The sequence below is a fragment of the Xenopus laevis genome, chromosome 1L, assembly GCF_017654675.1.
Source record: "Xenopus laevis strain J_2021 chromosome 1L, Xenopus_laevis_v10.1, whole genome shotgun sequence".
In the NCBI taxonomy this organism is placed as follows: Eukaryota; Metazoa; Chordata; class Amphibia; order Anura; family Pipidae; genus Xenopus; species Xenopus laevis.
Genome location: NC_054371.1, coordinates 90433955 through 90448014, shown reverse-complemented (window position 1 = coordinate 90448014; position 14060 = coordinate 90433955). Strand labels below are relative to the sequence as shown.

The following is a 14060-nucleotide window of genomic DNA, read 5'->3' as shown; positions in this document are numbered from 1 at the left end:
TTGAAAAATCTGAAAACGACTTGTTGTTCATAGGGCAGGGAAACCTGGGTTCCACATAACGGTGGTACAAAGCTTCTATATCAATACTTTTATATGGAGTGCTGTGCCATTCCCCTATACAGTGGCTAAGAATTAAATTTTTCAATTACACTGTTTTAATGCAATGATTTTGCACAGGACAATTTGTCCAAGTTTCTCGTACTGTATGTATGCTGTATTTGGGACTTCAATATTCTAAAAAAATTGGTCATTTTATATTTTATTTGGAAAGACAGAAGTAAAACCCCCCGCTCACTTATTACGAAGGAAAAATTAATTAATAAATAACTTGTGAATTCAATTAATTAATTATAATATTTTTATTTGATGAAAGAGTGTACAGAATTCATCAATCAATTAAAGTTCCAATGCTTGAATATTATGCTCAATACCTATAAATATTGGATTAATAGCTTATATTTTTTTAAAAATATAATTGATTAAATCCTTAAAAAACTTACCATCAATTGTGAGAAGATAAATTGAAATAAATTAATAAGATTACTAAGTGTTCCTGCTAAGGAGTCGCAATTAAATTAGATTAACGTTGTGAGCTTGAATTCATTAAGTTAAAGTGCTAGTGCTGTGAAATAATCTTATGTCCTAGACCGTCATTTGAAGATTGAAGTAGGAATAGGAAAATGATAGAGGTGGAGAGGTCCCAAAAACTTGTATCAGAGGTATTTTCTATGCCCTGGGACTCCACACGATAAGAAAGTCAAACACTGGGGACAGTGTTCTCAATTGTAACCGTATCTATCTCATTTGGAAGAGGCTAAACTCGACTATAAAACCACAGATCTTCAGTGTCATTGATAATAGAGAGAAGAAAAGGATATCAAATGTGGTACTAGGATGGCTAGAGAGCGCTCAATTAGGTTAAAAATCCAACCGCTTTTAAAAAAGGTTTAGTGAGAAATAAGGTTAAAATCAATAATAATAAGGTAAAGGACTATGCCAACGCGTTTCGCAAATAGGCTGCGCTGGCGTCCTCGTGATATTTATGCATTTCCGTGTTTGCAATTATCACGAGGTTTGCGCAGCGTAATGATGTAACCGCTATCTATTGCCGCATTCACATCAGAGCGTGTGATCGTCAGCACGCATTGGCATTGGGAAACTTCGAAATTCGAATTCAAAAAGACCAACCGAAATTAAGTCGAAGTTTTTTTTGGTCCATTTTCAATTGAATAGGTCCGTATTCGGGCAGATTCTAATTGTGCGAATCGAAGTAATATCGCATTAGATTGAATTGGATTCTAAGTTTTTCCCATAAAAACTTTGATTTTTCAAAGTCCACCAATTGACACCAAATAGGTTTTAGGAGGTCCCCCATAGGCTAAAAGAGCAAGTCGGCAGGTTTTAGATGGCGAATGGTCTAAGTCAAATTTTTAAAGAGACGGTAAATGATAAATTTCGATATTCTAAATTTTTTTCAAATTCGAATAGCATTTGGACTATTCCCTAGTACACAAAAAATAACTCGAAATTTATATTTTTTTGATTCAAAAATTCACCTCGACCTTTGATAAATCTTCCCCAAAATATAGTAAGGAAACTTTGTGTTTTTAGGGGGGCTCGGTGCATATCCTGCCCCCGGGCGTGGAAGAGGGTGGTTACGCTACTGCTACTGTATATGCTTAAAAATGATAATTAATTCTAGTTACATGTGTACTTATTTTACCCATCTTAAGGTCATCCTGCAAATCTTTGCGAAATCATGGGGAAAGCTGAAATTTGGTTGATTCGAACATTTTGGGATTTTGAATATCCACGACCAATTCTACCCAATTTTAAGTTTGTTGGTGGCCTTCATTGTGCTCCAGCAAAACCTTTACCAGAGGTACAGTATAAATTCATTTTCTGTTTTTTGAAAGTAATGCTGTAATGATGGAATTAAAGATGCTTCTAATTTATATTGTGATGAACTGAGTCAGGCCAAAAAATATTATTTTTATTTTTTTATCAAGTTTTCCTCTAGTGCGCTCGGTAGGCTGTAATTACTTGCAGAAAGTCTCTGGTCATGGAGAAAATGTAGGTAACGGGTTAAGGGGTACAGCCCAATTCCCTTTGAGGACCACCTATAGTAAACGCATAACAAAGGCACACTGAAGCCAATCTAAAGCTGGCCATAGATGTTGAGATTTTTAAAAGATCAGATCCTGATCGTGAGACCACGATCTTCTCAGAACGATCGTACGAATTTACCATCAACTAAAATGACCAATTTGCCAGGAAAACAAAGGGGAGCTGCCTGCTTGGCCCTGCAAACATAGATAGATTGCACTGGGGCCGACAAAGATTTTTTGACCTGGCCGATCAATTTCCTGACAGATGTCGGCCGAAAAATCATAAAAGAAGTACGATCATTCGAATCCCACTAACTGCACGATAATTTTGAAGGATTGTTTGGGCTTCCCTAAAATCGGTCGTTCGGCAAGAAGAATCGACGCGTCTGTGGGGAGCTTAAGTGTATCACATGCATTTATCATATCATGGAGCAGAGACAAGATTTTGGAGGCATGCCTCTTCATCAGGCATCAACTTCAACAATATACAATGATGGGGCATGCTCTGGGAAAAATTAAAATGTATTTACCAAGTTGGGGTGGCATGCAAGAGCAAATGTTATAAATATATTTCAAAATGGTTACCCAGCATTCCAGCTTCAAGATACTTATACAGTATTTTTGTATTATATAATTATTGTGATTATTCTGAAATCAATCTAATGAAATGTATTTAGCACTTACATTCTTTTAAAAAAAGTGAAAAAAACACACTTACCAACACAAATACTATCTTCATCTTCCACCCCACAATTTTAGGGACTGTAGGTAAAGGAAGTACAGGTATGGGATCCATTATCCAGAAACCTGTTATCAAGAAAGCTCTGATTTATGGAAAGGCTGTTTCTCATAGACTCCATTATAATCAATTAATCCAATTTTTTTTTAAATGAGTTCCTTTTTCTCTGTAATAATAAAACAGTACCTTGTACTTGATCCAAACCAAGTTATAATTAATCCTTATTCGAAGCAAAACCAGTATATTGGTTTTATTTAATATTTAAATGATTTTCTAGTAGACTTGAGGTATGAAGATCCAAATTACTGAAAGATCTGTTATCCGGAATAAAACATAGCCTTGAATCTGTATGCCTCCTCAGCACAGCACCCCCCAGCACATGATTATACACCTTAGGGGCGCTTAACAACAATTCCCAAATGCTAACAAACCCGCCCCAAAAAAACCTACCAGGCTTACATTCCACAAGCAGGCAGGCAGAGTAAGGCACACAGGAAACATAGGGCAGGAATAATATAATGCACACAGGTAGCATAGGGCAGAAAGAGTATGGCACACACAGGGAGCATGGGGCAGGAAGAGTATGGCACACACAGGGAGCATAGGGCAGGTAGAATATGGCACACACAGAGAACATAGGGCAGGCAGGGTATGGCACACACAGGGAGCATAGGGCAGGCAGGGTATGGCACACATATGGAGCATAGGGGAGGCAGGGTATGGCACACACAAGGAGCATAGGGCAGGCAGAGTATGGCACATACAAGGAGAATAGGGCAGGCAGAGTATGACACACACAAGGAGAATAGGGCAGGCAGAGTATGGCACACACAGGAAGCATAGGAAAGGCAGAATAAAACAGGAGACAGGGAAACAGGACGCTAAAGGTGGCCATACTCGGGCCAATCTTACATTTGTTCAAAATCCTATTTTATCAAGCACAACTTTAATTACACTATATAAATTATTTGAATATTGTTTCCTTCAGTCTGGGAATTCATAATTATTGCAGGAGCCATTTTGTGGACGCTGTTAATAAGACAAGCTTTGCATCATCTCAGAATCTTGTTTGTGCACCATAATAGGGCACCCGATGTCCAGCCCCATGCCCTGGCTACACAATTATATGGTGACGAGAACGGGAAATGTGTGGAGTGCAGCAACATCTAGGAAGTGCTGAATGGAAAGTGAAAGTAATTGTCTGCCATGCCTCTATGCCTAAGGCATAGAGGAGGGGCAGACACTATTTGATTGACAGCTGAGATTTTTAAATTCACTTACAACAGCTATGAATGCTTTAATAAAAAATAGAAATTGGATTTCATGTTTAATTTGAAAAGTACTTTTATTATACAGCTTTTTGTGTCTGGGTGACAGGCCCAATTTAAGTAATTTTTGCTCTGCCCCGGACAGCAACCCCATCCATCCTTTGTTAATGGTCCCCTTCTCTCCAGTCGTAGCAATGTAGCTTGGAAAAATGTTGAAATTTTTTTAAAATTTTTTTTATATTTGGCAAATAGATGAATAATTAGTGATTTTATTTGCTTCCCTTTAAAGGAAATGGAAAAAGTGGTTGAAAGCTCAGGAGAGCATGGCATTGTAGTATTTTCCATGGGCTCTATGATTAAAAACTTGTCTGATGAGAGAACTAATGTCATTGCTGCTGCACTAAGCCAACTGCCACAGAAGGTAAATATGAAATAAGAAGACAGCTAATTATTTAAAATGCAATTTCTGATACTCTTGCTAAAAATCTGAGTTATTTTTTGACTACAGCTTCCACCAAGGCACTGAAAGGAAGCTTAGAGTTACAGTGTAGCTGCAAGATTAAAGGTCATTACATATGCTGTATAGGCCACTAAAGGTGAAATACACCCAGTTTAAAATTCTAAATACTGTTCTAACTCTATGTTAGATACTACATTGCCATTAACAGCATACTCTTGTTACCCCACCCATATGTTTTTTTGTCCATGGTACATACAAATCAGTTCAGCATCTAACCCACCTCCCTACAGCACATTCTGAGGAACAATTTAGGAATCTCTTCAGGATTTCTGCTTTATGTAAGCTTCCTTCATAATTCTGTGAATGCAGAATTTTACTTCTTAATCACTGTATTCCCCAGGATCTTCACACAAATTGAAGTCATTGCTAGGGAGAGGAAAGTTAGAATTACTATATTTAACCCTATTGCATGTGTAAGACAAACAAATACAATTCCTATTCATCTCTGACTTCTCCAACTCCACTCCATAGGTGCTATGGCGATACAGTGGGAAGAAACCAGATGCATTAGGAGAAAACACAATAATGTATGACTGGATACCACAGAATGATCTCTTAGGTAAGGCTTCTTTTTAATTGGGGTCCAGCATTTATTAAGCTATGATTTCCATGCTTTAAAGGGACATTATACCTTCTTTTTCAACATTGCATTAATGAATGTGAAGAGCACACTTTTTGCCTATTGTTTTAATTAAGAAATATCTATCTTTTTTGTTTTTTCTAGCACTTAAAGGACCAGTAACATAAAAAAAAATGTTTAAAAATTCATTAGTGCACAATGAAAAATAAACACCAAGACAAATGAAACTTTTAAATAGCAAAGCCTTTATTAAGAAATAACTTACAGAAAGTCCACTTCCTGTCCTCTTCAGAAATGGCGAAAAGGCGACATCCATAATACTGCAGTGATCGATTTCTCCTCCCTGGCTATTCACAGACATCCTCCTCCCGGCATCCAGCAGCAGCAGCAGCAGTGTCACAGGCTCTCCTCTCCTTCACCATGCATCGGCTTCCCTCCTCCACTCTCCTCACCTCCCTCTCAGTCTTCCCTCCTCCCCTACATCCCAGTTATAGGCAGAACAGAAAGGCGCACGTTACAGGCATCCAGCAGCAGCTGCACAGGCTCTCCTCTCCTTCACTGAGCAGTAAGCAATCCTTGTCTGAGCCCTCCGCTCCCACCTGGGAACTGGCCTGGGATTAACCCTATCGCTGCTAACTGATCAGGATTGCTCAGCAGAGAACCTGCACAAAATCAGAAGTCATTTGTTAGAGGGAGATGAGGAGAGTGGAGGAGGGATGCCGATGCACGGTGAAGAGGAGAGCCTGTGACACTGCTGCTGCTGGACGCCAGGAGGAGGATGTCTGTGAATAGCCAGGAAGGAGAATTTGATCGCTGCAGTATGGATGGTCGCCTTTTCTGAAGAGGACAGGAAGTGGACTTTCTGTAAGTTATTTCTTAATAAAGTCTTTGCTATTTAAAAATTTCATTTGTCTTGGTGTTTATTTTTCGTTGTGCACTAACGAATTTTAAAACATTTTTTTTATGTTACTGGTCCTTTAAAGGGATTCTGTCATGATTTATATGATGTCGTTTTTATTTCTAAATTACACTACAAATAGGGTTGCCACCTTTTCTAAAAAGTTTTACTGGCCAGTGGGTTCGGGAACAAAAAGGGGCGGTCCGTGGTGTAAAAGGGGGCGGAGGCATGTACAGTGACACAATTGGGGGTGGGGCAACATGTGCGATGGCCAGAAGCCTGAAAAAAAAACGGTAAGTACTGAGCGAATTGAGGGCAGGCCAAGGGCTTTTTCTTGAGGGTATTACAAATTACCGGCAACTACATTGCTGGTAAATTTGTAATACCTGCCCCGGTCTTGCCAGGTGTTTTATCGGCTGGGTGGCAACCCTAACTGCAAATAATTCACTCTATGATGTAAAATGTAATTCCTGAACCAGCAAGTGTTTTTTTTAAGTTGTAAAATTGGTGTGTAGGCAGCCATCTCAGGTCATTTTGCCTGGTCCTGTGCTTTCAGAAATAGCCAGCACTTTATGATAGAACTGCTTTCTGGCAGGCTGTTATTTCTCCTGCCCAATGTAACTGAACGTGTCCAAGTGGGGAATTTACTATTGAGTTCTGTTCTTAGATATACCAGGTAGCTGTTATCTTGTGCTAGGGAGCTGCTATCTGGTTACCTTCCCATTGTTCTGTTGTTAGTCACATGATTTGGGTACCTGGGAAACTGACAATATGTCTAGCCTCAAAAATTAAATATCAAAAAAAAGAAATTCAAAATTAAATATAAAATAATTTGTTTGCTCTTTTAAGAAATGAATTTCAGTGCAGAATTCTGCTGGATCAGCACTATTAACGGATGCATTTTCCCGATGATACCATCCCTGAAGTTGCTTGCTAATTACTGGGCTTAATGAACAAGGTCAATACAAATAAGCAGTCCACTGATGCATAATGAGCTGCTACTTATCTTACATTCTAACTGGCTGCAGCTGTGGGAAGTGAGAGGGTTACTTATACAGACACTTCTCTGCTGATTTGTTTTGACTTAGCTCATTGGGACTAGAAAGTCAAGCAAGAAATAACAAAAAAACAGATATTTCTTAATAAAAACAATAGATAAACAGTATCTTCAAGCTTCATTTATTGCACTCATATTGTCCCTTTAGTAGAGGGGGGTTGAGTACCCACCATTGCAATAGCTTCCTTGCATTGAATTTTGTTAAAAGGAAGTATCTCTGGCTGTAATAAGCATCTTTCTTTAAGCTGCAGTTAATGAAGGTTTAAGAAGGAAGATTGTGGGACAATAAACTGCAAACCCGAGAGATTGAGTAGTGCTCCAGAAACATAAAACAAATAGCTAACCAAGTTGATCGTGTGGTCCAGGTGCACCAGCCCCAGACCCTCAGCTTCAGGGAGCAGCAAATTGATGTGTACAGCAAAAAGAAAGGGCTATCCGTCACTCAGTGGAATCCACAGGGCCAATAAAACAATTTAATAAAATAAGTCTTTATTGATCATAGTTCAAGATCAAGTATAAATGCATCTCCATAGGCCCTACATGTTTCATACCTCCAAGGTACTAAGTCATTAAGCATACCTTGGATGTTTGAAACGCGTAGGGCCTTTGGAGATGCATTTATACTTTTAACAATGATCAATAAAGACTTATTTTTTTAACTTATATTACTGGCCCTGTGGATTCCTCTGAGTGACGGATAGCCCTTTCTCTTTGCTGTGCAGATCAGATCATAAAGGGCCCCAGATGTGCATCAGCTTAGATGCAGTTTTACAAGTACAGTAAGAGGCGGTGTTAGGGTTAAGGCATTTGGCATACTTTTGGAGTTTACAGTAGGCCAGGTTTCCGATTCATTCCAAGGAGCCCAGAAGGTACCTACTAATATAAGATTGTGTGGGATCAAAATGAAGCCAGCCATGTATATGATGTAGCGGTCCATCCAAGTGTTAGTAATACATATGTGGGAATGCCAGACTACCCTTTTCTAGGGATTTGTTAGGGTTTTCCATGATAGCAGGGGAAGCCTTAATCATCCAAATGAAAGACATTATTACATTATTAGCTTTTGGAGGGATGACAATTTGTGAGTTTAGTATTGAGAAATGTGAAGAGATATATCATTTTAAATAGGTTCACTTCCCCCCACAGGGTTAATGGCAGGTTTGACCAGGTCTGTTTAGAAGATAGAAGTCAAAATTTGAGATGATGGGTTTAAGTTTGTGATCTGTTGGTACCAGTATGCCCAAGTATTTGAACTCTATCACACATCTTAGATCACTGATTGTTGTAATTGGCTCATTAATTATTGGAAAAATCAGCGATGACTATGGTTAAGCCTGAGAACTGGCTGATTTCTGAGAGGAAGGCTAAGCTTTTCACTAGTCTGTTTGCAAGAATTTTAATTAGAGCGATTAGTCACTGAGTTTTTTTCAGTTTTATAAATTGACTATTAGAGCTTCATAGGAGAGGTGACAACATTTTTTTTCTATTTTTGAAATTGTCATTATGAAGTTGTTGAGTTAGTAAGCATCCAAGATGGTTATACCATACTGTGGGGAGAACGTCAATGCTTGAAGTTTCTGGCAGGGAGAGAAATTATTTTTAGAGCTCTGTTTGTGGTTGTCGTCAAAGCAAATCCTACAACTTACAACCAAATTTTGTACTAAACCAATTCAAAAATGTGTGTCTATGTGTTGCTTAAAATTAATCTTTCAATTACACTTTTAAAAATGGGATTTTAACTTCTTAAACCAGAATAATATTGCCACATATATTAGAAAATTACATTAAAATTAAGTTGTTAATGTGTTTTGTTCTGTGTTTTTTATCAGGCCACCCAAAAACAAAAGCTTTCATAACTCATGGAGGCACAAATGGCATATATGAAGCAATTTATCATGGTGTCCCTATTGTTGGCATTCCTCTGTTTGCTGACCAGCCTGATAACATGGTTCATATGAAATCCAAAGGCATGGCAATAATGCTTGATTTCAACAAAATGGAAACACAGGACTTGATAAATGCAGTTAAGACAGTCATCAACAATTCCACGTAAGATTTTTCCCTTTTAAATCTAGAATGGTTTATTTCGCTAAGTCAAAATTCAATACAGTGCCATCATTTCCATTATTTACTTTAATCACTTTCCTCACCTCTCTGACGCTCTTTACTTTTACCTACTGCTCCCCCATATACTCTCCCGAACATCTTGTTTCCCTCTCTTACCTCCCCCCTCCCAACTTCTGATTATTTATTATTTTTAACTCTCAGGCCCCATTAAGCTCTCATCTACTTTTTAAGGCTCACCACTTTTCTTTCCCCGTTCTTCCTCTGGGAAGATCCCCCTTGTCCAGCTACACGTGACTTTTTGGTGTGGCTGTCAGGGGTCACTAACTCAAGTCCCAAACACCAAGCACCACCCACAAAACACATACAAAGAACTTACTGCCATCAATCTCAGGATTTGAGGTAAACCTTAATTTGTTTTACAACATACATGATTCCACAGCCACTAAAGGGCTAACTAGCATACACACAGAAATAGCATTTCTATTCCGCATGTAGAGGGCTATGGTATACCATCACACACTTTTGGGCTAGGGTCATTTAGAGTATTAAAGACAAACTTATTAAATGTCATATTTAATATTATAAAAGGTATAACTGCAAATTTACAAAAAGATGTTACAAAAAAGACATATATAAAAAAATACAAACAGTTTTTAAAATAAAAGGGAAAAACATGGAAAACCTGTACTTAGCTTCAAATATAGAATTCCCTGTTCCTGGAGGCAAGGGGAAACAAATGGGATAAATCCCCATGTAAAAGGGACCTCATAAGTAAATACAAAGTTTAGTCAGAAGAGCTGACTATAATTGATTTCAGAGGCATCAGTTAACTGGAAACCCCCTCCCTTAAAGGAATTGTTCAGTGTAAAAATAAAAACTGGGTAAATAGATAGGCTGTGCAAAATAAAAAATGTTTCTAATATAGTTAGTTAGCCAAAAATGTAATGTATAAAGGCTGGAGTGATTTGATGTATAACAAGTCAGTCAGAGCACTACTTTTCAGCTCTCTTGGTTTACACTGACTGGTTGCCATGGTTACCAGGCAGTAACCAATCAGAGACTTGAGGGGGGGCCACATGGGTCATTTCTGTTGCTCTTGAATCTGAGCTGAATGCTGAGGATCAATTACAAACTCACTGAACAGAAATGTACCATGTGGCCCCCCTTCAAGTCGCTGACTAACTCAGAGTTATAGAGCTGAAAAGCAGGAAGTTGGATTCTGGCTGTTTTATTAGACATCTGTTCACTCCAGCCTTTATATATTACATTTTTGGCTAACTAACTATATTAGAAACATTTTTTATTTTGCACAGCCTATCTATTTACACAGTTTTTATTTCCACACTGAACTATTCCTTTAAGAATGGAAGGTATGGCCTAGCAGGACACACTGAGTTTTTTATGACCTCCTTTGAGTAGGAACTGGACCTAGGATATAATAACCATAACTCCTAACAAGAACACTGTAGAGACATGATATAATATGCAGTGGTCATACTTCTTTCTACTGGGTCCATAAATACCAAATATCAATACCGTGTGACCTGCCCCTGCCCAGATATTCCCATCTGATAAACCAAGAGTCAAATTTAATCATATCTAGACTCTTTTGAAAGCTAATGTGGCATTGAATCCATAACCAGTTTTTATAGCGTTGGTACAACAGGTATGGATTCTGGGATGATAGAGGTATTTGAGTAAATTTATATTGTAACCTCCACATCACCTATGAGGGGTCTTAATGTAAAAGTTTCTCTCTAAGAACTGATATAGACAAAAATGGAACACAGAGATTGACTTAGATTTGACAAGCATTTAATTCTGTCACTTTTTCTGTTTTGCTATTGCTTCCTTTTTATTTATGCAAGAACCATGTCCTGCATGCACTTTTCACTTTTATTTCCGAGTATAACTGCAGTTTTACATGAACGTTCTGCACAGACTGTCATTGTCTTTGCTCCCTCTGTGCAATCTTGACCAGCAGTCAGGGCTCTGCACTTCTACCTTGACGGTCAGCTCTCCTTCATCCGATGAGCCCTCTTGCATGCATTCACACTTCTCCTTCCACAAACCTTACGCTAATCTGAAAGTCTAATGTTAGGGGAGATGATTCAGGTGTACGGACAGAAAATGCAGGACGGAGCAGAAAGAATGCCCGAGTGGATGGAGGAAGATGTGCCAACCATAATGGTAGGCATGCACAGCATGTACAACAGCTTAACATTATAGGGAGGTCTCAGAAAAGATTACAAATCATACAGAAGGCTCAAGTATACCTGTGGGGAAAGCTCAGACCAGACATAATGAAAACTGCATGTTTTTAATAATTTTATGCCATTGTATCGATTATAAATTGTCTTTCATCTGCATAAAATTTGCTGTCATACTGTTATCATTTGTTTAACATGAAAATCATTTAAAATAAAATATTTTCAAAATAAATAAATAGAAAACTGCATGTAAGACAGTGTAGTTGCAAGATGTCTAAACATAAACAGGATACAGTTATTCTAATTGAATATTGAAAAATAGGAAAAGTAAAGCCTGGCACATTTTTTTATTTCCCTTTCTATAAACAGTGAAGTGCCACTCCGTGTTTTAATTAGTAATCCGTGCTATTAATATCTGGCAGGGCCTAGTGGGGGCTTGGGAAGTGTCGCGGCTAACAACCCAGATAGCCTTGTTGTGACAGGTATGTAGGCACCACATATCATTTGAAATGCTTGGTCTGTCCTATGCCCCACTGAGAACTTCAAACTCATGCAGACTCCAATGAGGCCCACATGCTATCTTTTCAAGGAAATGAAATAGATCTCTTCTAATTTTTCTTTTTGCATATTGCACTTTACATATAAAAGTGTGCTGCCATACGATAAAGTAAGTATAAAAGCTGTATGTAGTAATGTCTAAATTAGTACAATTGAACAGTATATGTAATAACACGAATGCTTTCAATGTGCTGTAGATTTAAAGAAAATGCCATGAGGTTATCACGCATCCATCACGACCAACCTGTTAAGCCGCTAGACAGAGCAGTCTTTTGGATAGAGTATGTAATACGCCACAAAGGAGCCAAGCACTTGAGACCTGCCTCCCATGAACTGACATGGTACCAATACCATTGCCTGGATGTCATAGGATTCTTTTTGGTTTGCCTGCTAGGGTCTTTCTACATCACAATTAAATTCCTCAAATGTTGCTACAGGAAATGCTGTAGAACCAGAAAGGAGAAGATCCAGTAAGAAAGAAATCCAAACTGCAGCACAGCATATTGATAGTAATTTTAAGTGAATATTTTTTATATACAGTATAAACTATACCTCACATAACTGCTGCAACATTTACAAAGCACTTTTTACTTGATGCCAGGATACTCCCGGAACAAAAGTTTTTCCGATCATTTCTGAAAAACAGTTCTACACTCAAAGTTGTGCCTCAAAAGTCTTAATTGCAGGTCATGATTTTAATAAACATTGATTGTTGAGATTTTAACTACAACACTCCGAGGAGAGCAGTCTTTTTTTGTTTATAAGTACACATTTTAAGGCTTCAGCTACACAGATTTTATTGCATACATTAATTACGGTGCAGGCCAGAAACTAAACTTGGGTTAATTTTCACTTCTTTGACTTAAATAGGATGACCCTTAGGGGTTTTATTTATTGAGTCAAGTTATTTTCCCCATGAAAATTTAGAGTTTGAGGGCAGTTTTCAGTAAAAAAAAAATTCCGGTAAAAAGAACAAAAAACAATTGATCAGGGTTTTAAAAAAATAAATAAAATTTTCAAGATTTATTATACCCCAAAGCTGGAAATAGCTTGAATCCTAAATTACTCCAACTATTACCTGTTGAAGTAATATAGAAGTCAATGGCAGAGGTCCCTTGAACCATTTGAAGATGTTTGTAACCTTCATGATGTTCAGGGTTTTGTTTTGGTGGTTTTTGCTTGAAAACTATCAATTCAAGTATTCAAATTTTTCACCCCGATTACACTGATTCAAGTTTTTTACACTCAAGTTTTTCATAAATTAGAAAACATTCGAGTTGTGAGTTTATTAGAGGTACAAAAAAATCTCACAAACTTTGATAAATAACCCCCCTAAAAGTTGGTGTTTAAAGCTACTGTGATTAGTCAAATTAGAATGCCTCTTCCAAGACAAGCAACTTTGAACCAAAGTTGTATTCTAACAATATTGGACTCCATCACCTTTTCTTAAGTTCAAACTTGTAGACAAGGATATTTTCAGGAATTCCAGTTGGCTAAAATTTTAGTCTCTTGGTGACAAAGACTACTGCTCATGTTGCCCTAGTTCTTTATAGAAGACAATGCCCCCTAACTATTGGAAAACATGTCATGTAAATTAGAGTCACAGAATCCACTATTTTGGGATTCGGCCAAATGCAAAGAGAGGGTTGAAATGAACAGCTTGCATTCCCAATTTCCTTGATCATGAAACAAAGTCATGTGACATACCCTAAGTCTAGAAAATCATGAAAACATTATCTAAATCCAAAAGACTGGTTTTCTTCCAATAAGGATTAACTATATCTTAGTTTAGGTTAAGTACAAGGTACTGTTTTATTATCAGAGGAAAAGGAAACCATTTTTAAAAATTTGGATTATTTGGCTAAAATGGGACTATGGGAGATGGCCTTTGCGTAATTTGGAGCTTTCTGGATAACGGATTTTGAATAACAGATGTCATACCTGTATAGTAAATTTGTTTGCCCTATATGGCAAATACATCCATGCCTGTACGGTGTTCTGCAAGTGAAATCTCTTAAGTCATTTTATGTCGTTTAAGATCTGGAGAATAAAACA

General features: G+C 37.7%; 1 protein-coding gene across 1 annotated transcript in view; it reads left to right on the top strand.

Annotated features, from left to right (window-relative positions):
- The window catches only part of LOC108711396 (UDP-glucuronosyltransferase 2C1), a 34339-nt gene extending 21820 nt beyond the window's left edge, over positions 1–12519 (top strand). Inside the window, exons 4-8 of the mRNA XM_018253095.2 lie at positions 1734–1882; positions 4405–4536; positions 5107–5194; positions 9000–9219; positions 12203–12519. Coding sequence (XP_018108584.2) covers positions 1734–1882; positions 4405–4536; positions 5107–5194; positions 9000–9219; positions 12203–12479 — 866 coding nt within the window. The 3' untranslated portion in view covers positions 12480–12519. The remainder of the gene's footprint in view (positions 1–1733; positions 1883–4404; positions 4537–5106; positions 5195–8999; positions 9220–12202) is intronic.
- The last annotated feature ends 1541 nt before the right edge of the window (positions 12520–14060 follow it).